The sequence below is a fragment of the Grammomys surdaster genome, unplaced genomic scaffold (assembly GCF_004785775.1).
Source record: "Grammomys surdaster isolate TR1022 unplaced genomic scaffold, NIH_TR_1.0 128, whole genome shotgun sequence".
Classification (NCBI taxonomy): Eukaryota; Metazoa; Chordata; class Mammalia; order Rodentia; family Muridae; genus Grammomys; species Grammomys surdaster.
The window spans coordinates 3885502-3906524 of NW_021604586.1; the positions used below are offsets into that span (position 1 = coordinate 3885502).

General features: G+C 50.0%; 1 protein-coding gene across 3 annotated transcripts in view; it reads left to right on the top strand.

Moving 5' to 3' along the window:
- Nucleotides 1–21023, top strand: part of Usp10 (ubiquitin specific peptidase 10) — a 43935-nt gene that overhangs the window by 20986 nt on the left and 1926 nt on the right. Inside the window, exons 3-12 of one of the 3 annotated variants that reach the window (XM_028752932.1) lie at nucleotides 2155–2212; nucleotides 6108–7139; nucleotides 12296–12387; nucleotides 12906–13015; nucleotides 13678–13733; nucleotides 13932–14035; nucleotides 16513–16612; nucleotides 17104–17281; nucleotides 18366–18531; nucleotides 20115–20259. In XM_028752932.1, the coding sequence (XP_028608765.1) occupies nucleotides 2155–2212; nucleotides 6108–7139; nucleotides 12296–12387; nucleotides 12906–13015; nucleotides 13678–13733; nucleotides 13932–14035; nucleotides 16513–16612; nucleotides 17104–17281; nucleotides 18366–18531; nucleotides 20115–20259 (2041 nt within the window). Of the gene's footprint in view, nucleotides 1–2154; nucleotides 2213–2965; nucleotides 3020–6107; nucleotides 7140–12295; nucleotides 12388–12905; nucleotides 13016–13677; nucleotides 13734–13931; nucleotides 14036–16512; nucleotides 16613–17103; nucleotides 17282–18365; nucleotides 18532–20114; nucleotides 20260–21023 lie in introns of those variants that run through there. The other 2 variants (XM_028752940.1, XM_028752949.1) reach the window with 2 other exon arrangements.

The following is a 21023-nucleotide window of genomic DNA, read 5'->3' on the forward strand; positions in this document are numbered from 1 at the left end:
CCAGACAGGACTACTTTGTGGAGTCGGTTGCAGGGATTAAACTCAAGTTGCTAGATTTGTTCAATAACCCTTTTATCTACTGAGCCATCTCACCAGACCCTAAAGTACAATGCCTTAAATACACTCACTGAAAATGATAGTAAGGCCAGAGAGAGGGCTCAGTGGGCAAAGGTCCTTGCAGCCAAGCCTCATGACTTGACTTCAGTCCCCACAACCCACATGGTGTCATGAGAGAACTGACCCTCCCACCCCAAGTAAATGATAAATGAAAATTTAAAAAGAAGTTTAAATGAAATTGTCACATTGTCCTAGTGATGGGAAGTCAGTGAGCCTGACTTGTTAATCTGCTGTCTCAGAAGGACCCTCCTGAGGTCTTGAGGAGGTTGGGAGCCCTTGGCCAGTGCTGTTCACTGTCCCTGCCCGTTGCAGCCTCCACAACCCGGAGAATTATCTCCTCTGTCTTGGTCCTCTTGTTCAGGAATGGGGGCTCTGCCCTACTGACCTGTCTGCGTTTTCTACTTTTCAGAGACCCCATCTCTGCACGTTACAAGTGAAGTTTCTACTTGTAACTACACTGATGTGAATCTTTGGCAGTTAAGCCATGTGGATTGATTCCTGGGGTGGTTTACTTTGCTGGTGGGTGTGGGCACCATCGCTGGTCCTCCCTAGACAAACACTCTGTCTCTCTGTCTCTCTGTCTCTCTGTCTCTCTTGTTTTTTTTCGAGGTTTTTTTGAGACAGGGTCTCTGTGTAGCCCTGGCTGTCCTGGAACTCACTCTGTAGACCAAGCTGGCCTCGAACTCAGAAATCCGCCTGTCTCTGCCTCCTAAGTGCTGGGATTAAAGACGTGTGCCACCACCACCTGGCCCTAGACTGTTTCTTCTGGATTCAGAAGGTTTCTTTCCCAGTGCGAGGGTGACACTTGTGTGAGTGGATTTATAACACTCTTTTAGGTGTCCAGATTATATACGATGCTGACTGTCCCCAGAGACCTCCTTAGTGCCATTCATTCACAGAGCAGACATTCTCTGTAAGGGTATCATGCCCTTCTTTTGTGATCTAGAGACGGGACTTGGTAAGAAGCTTCCTTGATGTTGCAGCAACACAAGGCTTCTGTGTGCTGTCAGTGATGGCGTGTGGAAAAGGTTGCCCGTGTGTCAGAGTGCTGAGTACTTGGCTGCCAGGTTGCCTGTGTGTTAGGATGCTGAGTACTTGGCTGCCAGGTCATGAATGCTTGGGCTCCTTTCCAGCCACTTGCAGTTTTTCTTGCTGTTTGTCATTACCATCTGGGGAGAGAACCTAGCAGTTTATTTTTGGGGAACTAACTTACCTCGTTATAACGGTTGCATTGGCTAGCTAGAGTTCATGGAGACGGGAGCCTAGGAGGCTACAGTGACAGCAGACAGTGATTGCCGTGGGCACCAGCCAGATCTTCCTGAAGCTGGCCCACCCCAGGCTCTACAAACTGGTGCACTTTGTCCTGGACTTCAGTGACCAGACAGATACTGTAGCAGGGTGTTGTTTGGGGCTTTGTTCTGTCAGCTGACTCACTTCTCAGACACCCCAAAATCCTAAATAAATATGGAATTAGCTGGAAGAAGTATTTGAGAGGTTAATAAAACTTTCCAGGTTTTCACAAAGTAGCCAGATCTCTCTTGTTTTCTTCCTTCCATACAAGGAAGGTGACTTGAAACCATTAACTCATTTGCAGGGCAGTATGTAAGAAGACAGCCTAGGGCCCAGCCCTTTCTTCTGAGGGATTCTGACTTGCTTCTGCCAGTTATGCTGGCATTTTAGTTCTACTGTTAACAGATGTGTGGGGCGGGGGTGGGGGGTGGGGGGAAGGTTGTGGGGGTTGGGCTCACCCTGCCTGACATCCTGGGAAGGAAGGGTTTTACTGTAGCTGTTCACATGTCAGCAAGAGAGCTTTTCATTTTCAGATTCCCAGTCTCCTTTTCAGTGTTTTAGCAGTGGTAAAGATTTGAGAGCATTCCTATACTGCTTGGGTCAGATTTGAGTGAATCTTTGTGTCTTCCTGGGAAAGTGATGTCAGAAGTTGCTCCGATGGAGCTTGAAGGAAGTGTTGAGTTGGTGCAATGACCTCTGCTGGGCTTTAATTATCTGTTAAGATTTGTTTTCTGATTTCTCTCTCAGCTCCCTCCATACAGCGGGACTGTGTGTAACATACAGGCTGAAGACGAGCTGCCAGATGGTAAGCGGGGTCACGTGTACTGGGTGGGTAGGAACCTGTAAACATGTCCTCCATTGGGTCAGCTTTTTTTTTTTAACTTTTTATTCATTTATTTGGAGGTGGGCTGTGATGTGCGAGTGTGTGAGAGTGTGCTTGTATGTGGAGTTCAGAGATCAGCTCCATGGAATAGGTCCTTTTCTGCTTTTACTTGGGTTCTGGGGATTGGACAGAGGTCATCGGGCTTGTGCAGCCAAGTCCCTTGCTGAGCTGTCTTCTCTGATCTGTCTGTGTGAGTCCCATCCTCTCTGTAGTTCTTGTAGGCTTAGGTTTGTGAGCTTAGCTCAGCCTCCCTAGAACTGCAGTATCAGGCCAGCTGCAGTCAACATCTTACGAGAGCTTGAAACTTCTGCTCCAAACTGCAGCTCACTTAACTACTGTCTTAGAGTTTCCATTGCTGTGAAGAGACACCATGACCAAGGCAACTATTATGATGGCAAACATTTAATTGGGGCTAGTTTACAGGTTCTGAGGTTCAGTCCATTATGATCATGGTGGGAAGCATGGCAGCATCCAGGCAAGCCCGGTACTGGGGAACTGAAAGTTCTACTTCTTGTTCTGAAGGCAAACGGGAGAAGACTGTCTTGCAAGCTGTTAGGAGGGCCTCAAAGCCTACCCCCACAGTGGCACACTTCCTCTAAGAAGGCCACACCTACTCCAACAGTGCCACACCCTATGGGCAAAGCATATTCAAAGCACCACAACTACCAAGTTACTCAGGTTGACAAGTGTGCTTTCAAGTTTGTGCCATGCTCCAGAACTCTGGGCACGGTAAGTTGTGGTCCGGAGAGAGGTGCTCCAGTCTGTAGCTCAGCAAGCCCTGGTACTGTGGGTATGTCACTCACCTGGCTGCTCAACTCTGCTGGGTCCAGGGCCATGTGGACCTGTTGTAGCAGTTGGTGTTGCTGTCCCATCTGTTCCACATGGGGATTTAGGGCTCCAGCCTAAGCCCTGGCTGATAGATGGGTAAGAAGAATGTTTATCAAGGTACAGCAGTGTTTGTTGCTGAGGTGTGTTTAACACATCCTGGCTATGCAGTCATCTCAGGCCCAAACAATCATTTCTAGTCAGGAATCTTTAAGGTCCCTGGCTTCTAAGAAAAAGTCTCTTTTGTAGGGATTAGATTCCATGTTGAGCTAGCATGTGAGACCTATGATGGGTGTTAATTATAACTCAGGCTCATGTATGAACTTGAAAAGACTTAAGGCAGTCTTCCTCCTTATCTATAATACCATCTCCAAGAGTGAGTAGGAATGCTGGAATGCCAGCAGTCTGCAGTTAGCTCTGACAGGAGATTTTTGTTGTTGTTTTTGTTTTGTTTTGTTTTGTTTGTTTGTTTGTTTTTCGAGACAGGGTTTCTCTGTGTAGCCCTGGCTGTCCTGGAACTCACTCAGTAGACCAGGCTGGCCTCGAATTCAGAAATCCGCCTGCCTCTGCCTCCCAAGTGCTGGGATTAAAGGCGTGCGCCACTACCGCCTGGCACTGACAGGAGATCTTAAAGGAGCAGGGCAGGCTTAGTATAGTTAGCAAAGTGGACAGAGCTGCAGAAGCAAGCTGCTCTTGAATCTGCTGCTGTCCACCTCTGTGTGTGGGTCCCTGGGGCATGTCTGCGTGTGCCCTGCATGCCATGTGTGCTGATGCTCGAATTTCTCCATTTCTGAGTGCATGTCCTTGCCTAGTGGCTATTTAGAGTGCTGGGCCCCTCGTTATGTATGTGAATGAGCAAAAGCTTCCTTCTTGTCGGCCTCCCAGCATAGGCAGTCACAGCAGGTGACCTCAGGACACCATAGTCAGGCCATTTCTAGGAAGTCCTGAACTTTGTCCTTGTGTGTCTTTGTTGTCCATCCTGGTAACTGTGAAGTTCTGCTGCTGTCTGCATAGCTTCCATGGGAGTTGAGCACAGTGCTGGGATTAAAGGGTGTCACCGCACCCCACTGGGCTTTCTTTCTACTGGAATATTAGTCTTGTAAGCTCTACAGCACAGCACACTAGTCTGAATGTGACTTTACAGTATACATGTCTCAAAGGGGAGTCTTTCTCCTAGTACATGCACGTTAGTGTTTGTGGCTGGCAGCCCAAGTACCGTGGACTTGCTCGTATCGTACATGGAGCATCATAGAATGGATATCATGGGTTTGCTTGTACATGGAATATCATAGAATGGACACTACACTCTAGGTCTAAGAGAAGCCACTGCTTTTTGGTAGTCCATCCCAAAGTGAGGGAAAACAAACTGCTCAGTCAGTGGCCTGCTGCAAACACAGGCAAGACTGCTGTGGTCTCTTAGTCCCTGTCTGTGGCAGGATGGCCTTTCTTGCCGCCCCAGCTGTAGGCGTCCCCAGCCCCAGAGTTAGCACGATGCTCTTTGCCCTGGACCTTCATGCCCCTTCCCGTAAGAGTCTTACAAGCCTTCAGGATTAAGCGTACTTAGAACCTAATTTTTAGTTTATAATTCTGTCCTTGTAGGACTTAAAAGCAGCTGCCACCTTGTACCACACTTTAAGGCGTGTTTCCTTTCATTGATTTCAGATGCATGATCATTTCATGAACAACAGTGGTCTTCCATGTTGTTGAAGGATAAGTTGGTTCTAGTAACCTACTTTTAAAGATGTAGACTAAGATACTGTCCACCTTGACGTGTGTGGGAGGTGCAGGTTAACCTTAATTGGAAAAAGGACATATTGGAGCTTGCGATGAGAATGTACAAGTTCAAGGCCCTGGGCAGGTACAGTGTTCCATGCCTGTGATCCTAGGCCCGGGAACAGGCTGGGCTACACAGTGGATCCTGCCTCAGATTCCCTCACATTTTAGTCATAACTCTGGTTTTGTAGGCTTGAAAAATGACTTTACCACCTCAGTCTGAATTGAGTCACTAGGTAGCTGCCAGTTAAGGTGTGCAGTGGAGGAGGCCAGGAGAGCCAGGGGCAGGTACTGCGAGGGCTTATCACAGGTGATGGTGCACACAGACTGCAGCTTCCTGGGACAAGCTGATGTAACAGTGCCTCAGGCCGTGCCACCAGGGCCCACGTCTCCCCTGCTCAGGCATAAAGCACGCATGAGGACTGCAGGGGGTGGGGGGACACAAGGTCTCACTGTGTAGTCCAGGCTGGGACTTGGACTTCTTAAGCCTCAGCTTTCCGTGCTGGGATTACAGGTGTGAGCCAGCATCCATCCATCTCTCCCTCCCCCTTCCTCTCTTCCTTCTTACTTAAACAAACAAACAAATCAAGATGTGAACGACTCCAGGCAAACATGCTGTCTGCCACTGAGCTAGTGTCTGAGGAACGTTTCTAAACCACAGGATGCTTATGTGTTGGTTTATACTGTGAGGCTGCCAGTGGGCACCATGGAGTGGAGGACCTTGAATTCTACCTCAGCTGCTCCAGGACTGGAACAACAACATGCCCCAGTAATTTTTAATTACAACTTTAATTTCATTTCTACCGTCTGTTTTTGTTTGTTTGTTTTTCGAGACAGGGTTTCTCTGTGTAGCCCTGGCTGTCCTGGAACTCACTCTGTAGACCAGGCTGGCCTTGAACTCAGAAATCCGCCTGCCTCTGCCTCCCAAGTGCTGGGATTAAAGGCGTGTGCCACCACCGCCCGGCCCTACTGTCTGTTTTTTAAACTTTCTGAGTTACCCAGATATCCAAGGCTAAAGATGGGCTTCTATTTTTTTATACACCCAAGTTGGTCTTGTTTTATAGATGTCATTTTGAACAGATCAGGCTAAAGCCTATCTTAGTGGTGTTAGAAACTAATACAAAGTGTCACCTCTTAAAGAGGACGCATGGTTTGGATACTGTGTAGCTTGCACCCTGTACTCTGGATGGGCAGGCATTGACTGATCCTATCTTCTCAGCAGGACAAGAACATCAGAGGATCGAGTTTGGTGTAGACGAAGTCATCGAACCCAGTGACAGCCTGCCGAGAACTACTAGCTACAGTATTTCAAGCACCCTGAACCCTCAGGCACCTGAATTTATCCTTGGTTGTACGACTTCCAAAAAGACCCCTGATGCCATAGAAAAAGAGCAGACCTGCAGCCCTGTGGACCAGTTCCCAGCCTCGGCCTTGGCCCTGGAAAACAACTCTAATGCAGAGGCCGAGGCCCTGGAGATTGACAGTGGCGCTGGTGGTCTTGGTCAGAGGGAGCGGAAAAAGAAGAAGAAGCGGCCCCCTGGGTACTACAGTTATCTGAAAGACGGTAGTGAGGAGAGTGCCTCCCCAGCTACCCTGGTCAATGGCCATGCCACTTCCGTGGGTACGAACAGTGAAGGTGTGGAGGACGCTGAGTTCATGGTGGATGTGCTTCCTTCAGTCATGCCCAGGACTTGTGACAGCCCTCAGAATCCCATGGACTTCATCAGTGACCCTGTCCCTGATAGTCCTTTCCCCAGGACACTAGGCAGTGATGCCAGGACTGCAGGGCTGCGTGAGGGCTGCCATGAAGCTGACTTTGAGCAGCCCTGCCTCCCTGCAGACAGCCTGCTAAGGACAGCTGTGACACAGCCCTACGCTGGCCCCGATACTACTGAGACCCTCGCAGTTGCTAATGGAAAAATACTTGAATCCTCAGGCGAGGACGCTGCTGCCAATGGGGTAGAGCTGCACACTGACGAGGGTGCAGACCTGGACCCAGCGAAGCCCGAGAGCCAGGCACCTCCTGCCGAAAGTGCGCTCTCTGCCTCTGGCGCCATTCCCATTTGCCAGCCTGCAAAGTCCTGGGCTAGCCTCTTTCATGATTCTAAGCCCTCTTCCTCCTCACCTATGGCGTATGTGGAAACTAAGTGTTCCCCCCCTGTCCCATCCCCCCTGGCCTCTGAAAAACAGATGGAAGTCAAAGAAGGGCTTGTTCCCGTGTCAGAGGATCCTGTAGCCATAAAGATTGCAGGTACAGTTCACTGACAGGCCGGGTGACCTGGGAGCAGGCTGTGGGTACCCAGTGGTGGTAGCTGACCTGTGTGGAGACAGGGGTAAAGGACTTGGGTGTGATAACGTTACCCAGTGGTCAGACAGCATGTGTAGGAGGGAGGATGCTGTGCCTTCATGTAAGCAGGGAGCCCATGCCTGTTATTACTGTCCCTACCGACAGACTCCATGTCCGTTTCTTGGTGCTATACTGTTGTCATGTATGACACACACCCTGTGCTGTATCTAGGTTCACACTCACTCTGTACATTCTTTCTGTATCTACAGAAGAAGGCGCTTGAAAAATACTGCAGCCCCCCCTCCTTCATCTTCCCTTAGTGACTTTGGGTTCAGTGGTGGATTTCATTCAGAATTGTAGCACCAAAGTAAGGGTGGAAGCCAGGCAGGTGCTGCATGTGTGGCGCAGAGGCAGGTCTTCAGCCCCAGCTCCTGAGACAGCTGCAGCAAGCATGCCCTTGGAGTGCTCAGCGTCCCCACAGACATGAAGGCGGATCTTCTTGATGGTTGGGGTGACAGGTAGAGGCTTTTAATCACATTTGAAACAGACCTCTAATTCCAGCTCTCGGGAGGCGGAGGCAGGAAGAGTGGCAGTTTGAAGCCTGCCTGCCTTCAGTAACAAGACCCTGACTCAAAAAACAAAGATGGTAACATTTTATTCTGTACGTAATAATATTGTTCTGAGTATTCTTAGTGTTCTGAGATCCCTTCAAATGAGAAAATTGATGAAATTTTTTTTTTGTATTGTTTTGGGCTTCATATGTATGTTGTGTTTGTCTTTGGTATAACATCTTGTCGTGTAGCCCAGGCTGGTCTTATACTTGCTTTTATAGCCCAGGCTATCTTCCAAGTGGCATTTTTTTCCAGCTCCTGCCTCCCAAGTGCTGGGATTATGAGGTATGCCTCTACTCTGTCGAGATGATCATTTATTATTTTTGACTTTTATGTGTATGGGTCTTTTTGCCTTCATGTATGTCTAGGCCACACTTGTGCGTTCTCTCCAGCAGTTGCCAGAAGAAAGCATCAAATGCCCTCAAACCAGAGTTACAGTTTGTTGTAAACCCTTATGTGGGTGCTGGAAACCTAAGCCGGCTCTTCTGGAATAGTAGCTGGTGCTGCTAACTGCTAAGGATTGTAGTTTTAAAGTAAAGTGATTTTCTTTGCACACCACCCACCCAGCACCTTTTTTCTTTTTTTCTTTTAATTAAAAATTTATTTTATTTTATGTGTGTTTTGCCTGCATGTGCGCCATGTGGGTGCTGGGAATTGAACCCACATCCACAAGAACAACAAGTGCGCTAACTGCTGAGCCATCTCTCCAGCCCATTTTCCTCTTCAGTTTCCACTTTGTATCTCATACTCTTCACAGATTGTAAAGTTTTACTGCCAGTCTCGCGAGTGCTGGGATTCTACATGCATTGCTCCCTCCCTGATCTCTTTAATAGACAATGGATATATTTCTTCTAGAATGTATCTGTTGCAGGACTGGGAGACGGCTCAGGGCGTGACAGCACTTGTTATGCAAGCCTGAGGATCTGAGTGTGGATCTCCATCACACTTGTAAAAAAGCTATGACCTGCAGCTGTCAACTGGGGTCAGAGACAAGGAGATTCTGGGAGCTTTCAGGGAAGCGACCTATTGTAGAGGCGGATCTCTCTGACTTGTGTGCCAGCCAGGGAAATCTTAACAGCAAAAGAAGCATCAGTGTTAACCAGACAGGTCGGGGGGGGGCGGGGGCCGAGACACTCTCCTGCTTACTTCTGTTACTTCAAGTGCGTGTTGGCCTTTTGGGGGTGGGGCTGGGTCTCAAGATAGCGTTCCTTTGCTTAACTCCTGGCTGTCCTAGGACTCACTCTGTAGATCAGGCTGGCCTCAAATTCAGAGATCCGCCTGTCTCTGCCCCCTGGGTGCTGGGACTGAAGGCGTGCGTCACTACTGCCCACCTGTGTTGGCTATTTTGAGTAGGGGTAACTGAATAAGGAAAACAGTGGAAACATGAGAACCATGGAACTGGTATCTGCTGACCAGAGAAGAATGTCTGTACACTGCTCTCGGGAGTAAGTGAGTAGCACGATGCCCAGCAGGTTTGGGGCAGCAGTCTGGGGGCAGAGGGCATGGAGAGTTCTCTTGAAGTACCAGCATTAGGGTCTTGTTTTCCAAGAACTTTGAATAGAAGCTCTGAGGTGCTGAGCCATTTCTCCAGCCCCTAGAGAACAATAGAAGAATCTTCAGGGAAGGAAAAAAAATCTAAATCTAGGTATCTCTTCTCTACCTGTCTGTAAAGAGTTACCCTGCACCTGAGGATTCTACCAGAAGACAGCGGTGTGAGCACTGCCTGCAGCAGTTGTGTGTCCTGTCTGCTTCACACATTGTTCTGTGTCCCAGGTCTGCTTGTCTGCAGGTGTCGAACAGACCACTGGGTGGCACTAAGAGACAGACTCATGATCTTAGAAGGAAAACGGAAACTGCTTTTTGACCTGCTTGCTATTCCATGTAGAAACCAGCCTTGAACATGTGGTTTCCCAATTGGAAAGGAATTGATTATTGTTGGCTTCAGATTGGGTCGAGTTCCTGGGTCCACGGGGCTCTGCCAACTGTAGGAGCCCCCAGGCCGTTGAGGTCACTCTGGTCCACAGAAGCTGGTTCTGGGGCTTAGTGCAACCAGCTTACCTAGTTCCCTTTTGAAAAGGAATTATCTGTGTTATATGCAGTGCTGGTTTCTTTTACACTGATGAAGCCACTCAGAATGCTAGTCTTCCGGTGCGCTTTCTCTCCTGTGTGTGTGTGTGTGTGTGTGTATGAGTAGGTGTGCATGCTTGCTAATGGCATCTCGTGGTGCCAGAGGTCAGCCATTAGGGAGCTGGCTCTTAACCTTCACCTGTTTTGTTTTATTTTTTTAAAAGCCATGTCTTTTGTTTCTACCACTTCACTGCATGCTTTACCCAGGTCAGGTGCCGACAGGTTTGGGGAGATTCTTACCTCAGCCTGCAGTCTCTCAGTAGGAATGCCAGGATTTGTTTGAAGCAGGACCTCTCTCTGTAAGCCCTGGAAGTAACTTGCGGTGTAGTGATCGTGAACTCTCAATACCCTCTGGCCTCTGCCTCCCAAGTGCTGAGATTTCAGACGGGCGGGCGTCATCACACGTGTCTACAGCTGTTTAAAAATGTGGATTTCCTGGTTCACTTTTCTAAAATGTGGATTCTGGGAATTTGAACTCAGGCCATTGGGTTTGTGCTCTCTTCCTGCCCCTGCCGTACATAGTCGAGGCTGCTCAGAACAGTGGGCACAAGATGGGGAAAGGTTCGTGAGGATCTCTGTGCCTTGTCCCCTGTTGGATTTTTCCACTTCCTCCATTGGCTGTGCCAAAGCAGGTGTGAACGTCATGGCACCTGCCACCTTCAACCAACCCAAGAAGGCTTTGCCTCTCACACCACCAGGGGACAGAAGTTCCTCCACCAATGTGGCTCTAACTTCTGGGCCAGGCATCTCACTGAGCAGTGTGCACTGGCTTCTGCTCTCTTACCCAGACCTCTGGCTTCTTCATAGTGATACCATTAGTGTGCATTCTGCACGCTAAACATGAGGAGTGTGTGTGACCATGGGAGTGTTGGGAGCATGGCACGCTTACGCCTAAGTGTAAGTCACCACAATGTTCACACTTCGGCTGTCCTTTCTCTTCCTCACTGTCTGTCTTCTGATGTCCGTGCTCCACGCTGTTCTCTTGGTATGTCTGCAGACCTCGACTGGGTGAAGCACACTCCCCAGACCCCTTTAACTGAACCTGCAGTGTGTGGCGCACGCTGTCTGCTGGGACAGTGAGTCCTCCATTACTTGTCTGTGAGCTGGCCTGGAGCTGGGCTAGTTGCAGCCTTCTGTGTACACAGGACACATTAGCTGATCGTCCAGAGGTCAGCCATGGCAGGAAGACCAAGCTTCTGATTATGTAAAAGCTTGCCATTGGTTGCTTCTGTGAAGCCTGTGGCATTGCTTTGGGTTGTGATTGTTTGAACACGGACAGGTTTGACGGTTACTGTGATCATTGCTGCACCGTGGATCCTTGTATAGCCCAAGAACAGGTGGGGGAAGGGCATGGGAAGGGGAGGGTGAACACTGGCTTCCAGAATAGATATTTGAATACCTTGCTTCCTTAGATTTACTTCATCCTTCTGTGCTTTCAAGCATGTTTGTGTGTATGTTCAAGTGTGCTTGTGAAGTCAGATTGTGGAAGTTGGTCCTATTTCTACCTACCACAGGGGGAGCTGTAACTCAGATCATCAGGCCCGGCACAAGTGCCTGGAACTGCTGAACCACCTCACTAGTCTGAGGTGCAGTGGAGAGGAAAGAGTCAGCTGGGTAGATGCACAGTTGTATCTAGCTCAGTGCCGTGACTCAGTTTTCTCATCTGTAAGATGGGGTGCCAGAGTGCCTCTTTTGGCAAAGTTACTATGAAGTTGAATGTTAGCGGGCAGCTCCAGGATTGGCAGGGGCTGTCAGCATGTGTCTTCCTGTCCGACATCTATACGCCTTTAACTAGGTAGGGGGTGGCAAGGTTGACATGCTGCTCTCACTGGATGCACTCTGGTGCTTCTCTGGGTGAGTGAGAGGAGGGAACCCCGCTTCTGAATGGAGTGAGGTTAACGTGCAGAACAGATGAATCTCTGATCTCACTTCCTGTGGGAACCGGGACCGGCAGGAGCCACTGTCACTTAATATGTGGCCATCAGAGCGCCCACTGGGTTTCCTGTGAGTCCGGGGGGCTCCACAGTCTCTTTGAAGCTGGTATCCAGGAGACTTTGCTGCCCACCCCTGAGGCATGCTGTCGGTCTTGGTGGAGAAGCCGGCTCTGCTTTCTGCTGCTAGCGACTGTCAGTGTTTCTGTCCCTGGAGCTTCCTAGTATAAACTGAGAAGATACGTAATGTTGATTTTCAGAGGCAAATACTATTTTGAAAAGACAACCCCCTGTTTAGTAACCAAGCCTGTGCTGAGCTAAGTGTGCAGGGTTTCGGAGGACACGCTCTCCTGAAGGAATCTCTCAGCACTTCAGAAACGCCCGTGCATGGGTTCTGGTGCTGCTGACTGCAGTGCTGTTAACGTCTTCGTTTGCTTCTTCACTCTTGCAGAGTTATTGGAGACTGTAACCCTAATCCATAAGCCAGTGTCATTGCAACCTCGTGGGCTGATCAATAAAGGAAACTGGTGCTACATTAATGCCGTATCCTTCCTGAGTGCCGACCCCGCGCCTGGCCACCGTGCGCGCTCTTCTCGGTGTGCTTGACGTGCCGCAGCATCCATAGCGCTGCTGGCCTGGACTCTGAACACCGAGACTGGGCCATCCCTTGGTCTGCCTGCCTCATAGTCGGTGGTACTCTGGAGCCCCTCCACCCTCTGTCTGAGGATTGACCTGTTGACTTGTGAAGGACAGAATCAGCATGTTCTGTTCTCATTGGAGTAGTCGTAGATAGAAGGACAGAATGACCACAGAACTGGAGGCTTTGCTCTAACCAGTGGGAGCATTTTGCTCAGCTAGGTTCTCGAATGTCATGCCAGCTGACAGAGGATCCTTACATGGCCATTACAAGGCCATTACAAGCTGTCTTACATGGTTTGTCCCTCTTTGTGTTTACATGTCCAGGTAGTTGAGTGTCCTTGGCTTGTCTCTTTTTATATGCCTTTAGAAAAGTCTGCTTTGTCTGTTTCATTTCCTTTACACTTCCTTACTGCGACATACAGACCCTGCAGGCATTGGTGGCTTGCCCTCCGCTGTATCACCTGATGAAGTTCATTCCTCTCTACTCAAAAGTGCAAAGGCCTTGCACGTCCACGCCCATGATAGATAGCTTGTAAGTAAAGCCCGCGCACACGTGGCAGTGGTTGGGGGCTCTCCCTCCAGTGATGGGGATTTGAGCAGTTTGGCAAAGCAGGCACTCCCTGGGCTGAGTCCAGCTCTCAGTTCTTGATTTGCTACAGATGAATGCTTGAATCAGTGTATCTATCGGCCCACCCTGCATTTAAGTTTCTGTGTATGAGTGTTTTGCCTGCATATATATGTAAGCGCACCACATGTGTGCAGTGCCCAGGGCGGTCAGAAGAATTGAGATCTCCCAGACCTGGAGTTACAGCTAGTTGAAAGCGGCCAGTGGGTGTTAAGACCTGAACCCTGGTCCCTTGCAAGAACCACTGAGCCACCCCTCCAGCCTCTGGAATTCTCCTTTAAAGGGAGATGCTGTTGGGAGTTTCTGTGAAAGTGGGCCTAGAGTATAACTGGAGAGTGTGTTTCTCATCAGAATCCCTGGGAAACCTTGTACTGTTGTTGACCAGCTTAAAATGCCATTTGGAAATGGTCCCATAGCATGTGTAGATTTTAACATGAGAGCCCCTGGGTGCCGTTACATTGTTACATCGGCTCGCCTGGCTCGGAGGCTACTGTGCCCGCTGTCCCCAGGCCCACTCCCAATGTGTGCTCTGCTTCTCTCTCTCTCTCTCTCTCTCTCTCTCCATTTAGTGTCCGGCTCATGAATGAGTTTACTAATATGCCAGTACCTCCCAAGCCCCGTCAAGGTGAGTCAGAGCTCGCAGCCGGGATACCTTGTCATTGGGAACGTGGAGTGAGGTTAGCCTGTGGTAAATACGGTCTTACTGGAAGTGTCTATTCAAATTTAAGTGTTCTTCCTGTGTGATGGGAGTTTGGGTTGCTTTGTTTTCTCCTTCATGCTGCCTCTTTAGTTACCAGAATCTTCTGTCTTGTTTTTCTTGCAGCTCTCGGGGATAAAATCGTCAGAGATATCCGCCCAGGAGCTGCCTTTGAACCCACATACATTTACAGACTCCTGACAGTCATCAAGTCGAGCCTGTCTGAAAAGGTCTGGGGTACTCTGTGGTAGCTATACAAAGTGCTCCCATGAGCTGGGAGAGGGGTTGTGCCTGGAGTTTTAGAACATAGGGGGCTAAGGCAAGAGGATCTCTGGGAATTGAAGCCTAGCCTGGGCTACAGAGCAAGTTGCAGCTGAGCCTGAAGCACTGTCCGTGGCTCTCTGTAGCTGTTTGCGTGTGCCATGCACATGCTGTGACTTGGTGCTGTGAGGACCGGGTGGGGTTTGTGGTGGGTGACTTGATGACTTAGGGGCCACCAGTTCCTCACATGTAACAGCATCGAGAACTAAGGATGGAGTCTCACTGGCTCTGCCAGCCTGTGACTCCACCGCTGACGCGCAGAGCCTGGCTTCTGAGTCAGTCCCTTGTTGCGCTGTGCTTGGGTAGAAGGGATTCCTGATCCTGGAGTGTTCAGCCTCCGTCTTAATCATGCTCAGGCTGCAGCACCATCAACGTGGCCAGTGCCGCTTGGTTTTTCCTGAAATACTGCATAGCATGTTAGCAAGGGCAGGCAGGCAGGCAGGCAGGCAGGCAGACAGACCAGCCAGGAGGCCTTCATTGGCCCTGAGAGCTGAGAGCCGACACTTTGTCTAGAGCATCCAGCTGGTCCTCCCAGTTCCAAGTCTAACGCATCAGCGTGAGCGGTGCAAATGCAGGCACAGGAAGCTCACTCAGCAGGAAAGAGACTAAGAAAATGGCGTTTAAACGACTAGTCTGGAAGCTGTATTGCTTTAAATAGAGTGAGCTTCCAGGTGTGCAAGAGACACCAACTGCATGGTCCTAGCTTTTCCTTCTTACTCTCTTGCCTCCCTCCTTCCTTCCCTCCTTTCCTCTTTCCCTCCTTCCCTCTTTCCCTCCTTCCCTCCCTCCCACCCTCTCTCCCTTCCTTCCTTCTTCCCTCCCTCCTTCCCTCCCTCCCTCCCTCCCTCCCTCCCCCCTCTGCCCCTGGCTGTCCTGGAACTCACTCTTTGTACTCTGCAGACCAGGCTAGCCTTAAGCTAGCTTAAGCTTAAGCCTGCTTCTACCTCCCACAACCTTTGATTTTTTAAAATGTCTGTGATACACCTTTTCTTGTCTTGGAGCTTCACTTCCCACTATTTGGGATTTGGGGTGCTAGGGATGTCTTCCGAGGGCAGGAATAGAAACACAGCCAGGCAACAGGAAGAGAAGTGTAAGGTGACAGTGCGCAGATGCAGCAGAGCTGGAGGAGGCCCCAGGCCAGCAAAGCGGAGGTGGGAGGCGTCAGGGACCTTCTAGAATGGTGGGGATTCTCACCAGTGTTGAGTGGAGGTGAGTCTAAGACCAACCTCAAGCCTGGTCATTTCCTAGCAGGAGCTGGGTCACCTGGTGTGTCTAAACCTCAGACATGCCATATGCTGTCCTTCAGTATTGCATGGCAGCCCGTGGGATTGGTAGAGGGACTCTTGGAGCTCCTCAGGAACTACATTATGGCTCAGAAAATTCCAGACGCCTAGGAGGAAACAGCACTAAAACACAGCGCTGCTCTGCTTACCTGGAGTTAAACACAGTCTTAGACACAGTTCCTTATCCACGTCGTCAGATAGCAGCCCAGGTCCAGCCTGGCAAGCAGGCCTTTCCTGGGATTGCAGTTCCATGTCTGCTGTGTGACTACTGCTGCACCATGTCCTGTGTCCTTCAATGTGTATGCCGGGCTTTGGTTTGGTTTGTCGGTTTGGGTTTTGGCTGTGCTGGGGATTGTGTCCCTGCAGAATAAGCATAAGCAAGCAGTAGCCCTGAGCTCTGACTCCCACCCCTGCCTCAGTAAGTTGCCTAGATTGGCTTTGAGCAGAATTTGTAGCCTGTGTGCTCCATGCAGAGGCCCCAGGCAGATGTGTGAGCCCTGTGTAGCTGGTGACTGCCATCTCAAGATGGGTCACAGGTGGACAGTATGTCTAGGTCAGCTGATTTTACTTGGAGCTGTGACTTTTCACATGTGACTTGAGTCCTCTCCAGTGGTTCCCGTCAAGAGTGTAGATGGTGTGGGGGCTGACAGACAGACAGACAGACAGCTGAGTGTGTGTGGTGGCTCAGCTTGTGCTGGGAAGTGGCTTTCATGTCTTGTTCATGGTATATTTTTTAAAGCTTTTTAAAAATAGTCATTTATTTATTTATTTTGAGACAGTGTTTCACTTTTAGCCCTGACTGACTGGAACTAACTGTGTTGACCAGGCTGCCCTGGAACTCACAGAGATCCCTTTGCCTCTGCCTCCCGAATGCAGGGAACAAGTATATGCACTTCTGTGTCTGGCCTTTTTTAGCTATAAAGTACTATCTGTGCTTAGGAATTTAGCTACAAAAATAAACTATGGAACATTGATGGCAGGTCTTAGGGTTTGGGAGTGCTGGTCTGGGACATTCATCTAAGGGGCAGTTTGCTCCAGGTGCTGGGGGTTCTACAGGCCTTACTCCAGCCAGTTGGAATTAATGTGAGCATGTCTGTCCTCAGGGCCGACAGGAAGACGCCGAGGAGTACCTAGGCTTCATCCTCAATGGACTTCATGAGGAGATGCTGAGCCTGAAGAAGCTCCTCTCACCCACACACGAAAGTAGGTTCTTGTGTGTGAGACGGCTTGCCTGTCAGCGCCATGCTGTTGATAGTGTGCTGTTGGGAGTGCCTTTGCCTCCCAAGTGCTGGGATTAAAGATGTGGGCTACCATTGCTTGACAACCTTTGTTGGTTTGGGTGGTTTTTTTTTTTTTTTTTTTTTTTTTTTTTGTGGTGTTTTGTTGTTATTATTTTGGTCCTTTGAGGAGGGGGTCGGAGAGAGAGGACATGTGCAATTGTAATTGTGTGTGTGTGCTTAAAGAGGGTTCCATGGCAAAGTGAAGGTCAGAGGACACTTTGTAGGACACAATTCTCTTCATCACGTGATCCCAGGAATCAGATTCATGTTGTCAGGCCTAGAGGACATGGCTTCACCTGCTGAGCTTCTCGCCTGGCCCTCACGGATCTGTTTAGCTGGTTCTTACAGAATCTGTGCTTGCTTGGATATTTTGTTCTTGAAAACAGCAGCCTCAGCGGACCCTCTTCCTTTCAGAGCACTCTGTTTCCAACGGGCCTGGAAGCCACTTGATAGAGGACGAGGAGCTGGAGGACATGGGCGAGGGTAGTGAGGATGAGTGGGAGCAAGTGGGTCCCAAGAACAAGACGTCCGTCACCCGGCAGGCGGATTTCATCCAGACACCTATCACTGGCATTTTTGGTGGACACATCAGGTCTGTGCTTTCCCAAGTTCCCACGGGGGAGGTATGAGTGTCTGGATCCTTCCTGACGTCTGCTTTGCCTGCTTTTCACTCTTTCTAATGCCCTGCTCCCAGGGGCTGTGTGCCTCAGTGCTCCCGAGGGCTCTGGCCCATCGCTTGACAGTCAGGGTTTCTCTGTATAGCCCTAGTTGTCCTGGAACTAACTCTGTAGCCGAGGATGGTCTTGAACTCAGAGAACTGCCTGAGTGCTGGGGTCAAAGGCATGCACCACCCCCACCCAGCTTTGCTTTCATTGATGTTTTTCAACTTCCTTTTGGGGGCCCAAGGTGCAGCAGTCATTCCTGACTCAGGAGGAAGGTTGGGGCACTACACCCGACAGGAAGGATCTCAGCTGGGTGTCCTATGTGTCCACCAGTCGGAGTTTCCCACCAGCTCTGTTTGCTCACAAACTGGAAGAGCAGGCGGTACAAACAAGATCCTTTGTTGAATCTCAGAGTTCCCTGGATGAGGTTAAATAAGAGATGAGATGTACTTACGGTCTTTATTCAGAAGGGCTTAGAAAAAGAAAGATGAAATAAAACAACTAAGAAAACAAGCTTGGGTTGGCGCCTTCCCCGCATAGCTGGTCGCCTCTTCCCAGATCACTAACATGGTTTTTATTAGCCTTAGCTTGCTTCCCTTCCTCCTCCTCCTCCTGATGTTTTTATAGGAGGGCAGCCGCATTAAAAGCCCTGCCCCCATGGGCATGCCCCCCACCCCCTGTTTCACTAGAACAGGCTGTGACACTTGGTTAAATACCCCCCAGCCCACTCTGCTTGACTTTGTTAGCTGGTGGATGCTGTGCTCTGGTGTGCAAGCGAGGAATTTGGAAGTCGAAGCATCTCAGCCAAGCTGGGCAGATGTACAGATCAACTGCTAATCACAAAGGCTGGTAGTCAGCGGAGTTATTTTTAAATTCAGGGTGGTTTTGGCTGTCCTGTTGTCTCTGGTCCTGTGATACTGAATAAACTTACTTGAGTATGTATTCCTTTTCTGTTAATCTTAAGGGACAGTGACAGAGAGTGACCTCTTCTTTGTTTTCAATTGTGGTTTTTAGGTCTGTGGTTTACCAGCAGAGTTCCAAGGAGTCCGCCACTCTGCAGCCGTTCTTCACGCTGCAGTTGGACATCCAGTCTGACAAGATCCGCACAGTCCAGGATGCGCTGGAAAGCTTGGTGGCCAGGGAATCTGTCCAAGGTTATACCACCAAAACCAAGCAGGAGGTATGTCCACAGCTGCCCGGAACCTTCTAGATGCTCGGACAGAACAGAACTAAGCCGAGTCTGCCCCTCACGCAGTTGTTTTACTGAGAAGCCCCGTGCTTTCAGGATGCAGTAGTTGAACCAGATGGACCCCAGCTGCGTCTTGGCTCTTGTGTTGGAGGGCATGTCTCTGTCCTGCCCTTGACCCTGCCCTGCAACTCACTTCCTCAACCTAATCCCTGTGTCTGCAGTCAGCCTACCTCCAGCAGAGGAGTTCCGGGCACATCTGTCTTGCAAAAGCATAGATCATCAGGGACACACAGACACACAGCTCAGATGCATGCTGCTCTCTGTGATGACAAGGACGTCAGGGACACACAGACACACAGCTCAGATGCGTGCTGCTCTCTGTGATGTCAAGGATCAAGTTTTGAGTCCTTCCAGCCTGGACAGTTAGGAGCTGGGCTTGTGGATTGTGGAGGGAGGCTGGAGTCTGGTTCTCAGTGGTCTGTTCTCTGTTCTGCAGTGGAGGCCATCTTTTCTCTCAGGTCTTTTGTAGACTGGCATGGAGGTCACAAGACAAGATGAATGCTGGCTAGTTAGGGTGGCGCTTTTCTAAAGAGTTCTTGGTATTGGAAAGCTGCAAACACTCAGTGGAGTGTAGAGGCTGCAAGGTTAAATTCGAGATCGCAGCTCAGACCTGTCTTCAGAAATGTCCTTCTGTGACCCATGTACTGAGGAGAGAAGAGTGAAGACACCCCAGCCTCAACTACCCTTAAGGTTCTGGGCGGCCGACTGTGCCACACTCTGGGTATCTGCAGAAGGAAGGTCTCCACCGTGTTGTCTGATTCGGTCCTGGTGGTTGGTTTTGTTCACAAATGTTAAGTACTAGGAACCAGGGACGGAAGTCCGGCCTGAGTAAGAAGTGCCTGGCTGAGCCCATGCAGGGAGGGCGGGCCAGGTGGCCTTGATCTGGCTGGGGTAGCTGCCTCAGCCTGTGCCTGTGGGTTGCTGTCTTTTAGATTATTACGTAAATTGTCTTTCTCTTCAAGTAAATAATGGGGCTTTGAGGAGTGGAATGAGCAACTGACGATACATTTGGTGGAGGAAACCAGAAGAAACCCTAACAGCAGGCAGAGCCTGGAACAGTTGTGGGTGGGCAGAGGTGCAGCCTCCAGCGGGACGTGGCACACTCTCCTGGGTTACACTCCATTAAGTTTTATCGTGGTGCTGGTGCTTAAGGATCTGTAAAAGATCCTGGAGCCCGTGAAAGCTCTAAAGGGACATGTTGACAGAACCAGGAAGTGAGTGAACAGGACTGATGGCTTTAAGATTACTTGAAACGTGTGTTTGAAGATACTAGGCAGGTTTGTGATGAGAGGAAAAGCCAGGCTGGTGCATGCCCGCTCCAACCTTTCTGCAGCCAGCTTCAGCTTGTCTTCCTAGCCAGTGTGTCCCTGTAGAGCCAAAGCCTTCGCGTGGAGGCCACAGATGGGCTCTGTTGCAGGTGTCCATAGGGGTGCAGGTGTGGCTAGTACTGGGGAGCCCCACAGGCTGCCGTTGCAGCCGGCAGGCCTCTGACCCTGGCGGCTACTCTATCCCAGGTTGAAGTCAGCCGCAGAGTGACTCTGGAGAAGCTTCCCCCTGTCCTCGTGCTCCACCTGAAGCGCTTCGTCTATGAGAAGACAGGCGGTTGCCAGAAGCTGGTCAAGAACATTGACTACCCTGTGGACTTGGAGATCAGCAGAGGTAATGCTGGCCTGTGCCTGCTGCAGCCCTGAAGCCCCAGGAGCCTGTCACCACCCGGTCACCAGTGAGACTTTTAGTTAGAGACTCTTTGTTTTAACTTCATTGGCATTTGTGGATTTCTGTACTGAGATGGTCATTAAGGTGGTTTTCTTGTTTTTAAGGTTGATTTAGAAGTGGTTTGCTGGTATGGACGAGTGTGCAGCGTGTGCTTCCTGGTGCTGGCAGAGACTCAAAGAGGGTGTTGGATTCCTGGGGGTGGAGTTGCAGGTGGCTATAGGCTGCCATGTTGGTACTGGGAATCAGACCCAGGTCCTCTGAAAAGAGGACTCAGTAGTTTTAAAACTTCTGAGCCTGCTATCTGGGTCCTTCTATTTTGCTTTATATTTTAGTTAAGTGTTTTGTTTGTCTTTTAAGGCAGGGTCTCAATATGAAGGGCTGGCTGGCCTGGACCTCACTATATAAACCAGGCTGGCCTTGAACTCTTATTACGGTGATTTGGCTGGTGCAGATAGAAATGAAACGTATTTTGACTAGATCAGGGAAACAGGAGAGGAGCAGCTGGTGCTAGCAGGGTATGCCTTCCGCCCCTACAGGGACACGGTGGCTGTCCAGAAAGGCACTGGCTGCTGCTTTCCATGGGCCTCTGGCTCAACAGTGGTCACACCACATGCCTGGCTGGAGCCCCGAAAGAGCAGCAGTGCTCTAAGGGCTGACGTGTCTCACTAGCTCTGTCAGCATGCTCTGAAGAGCCCTAAGAGACAGGT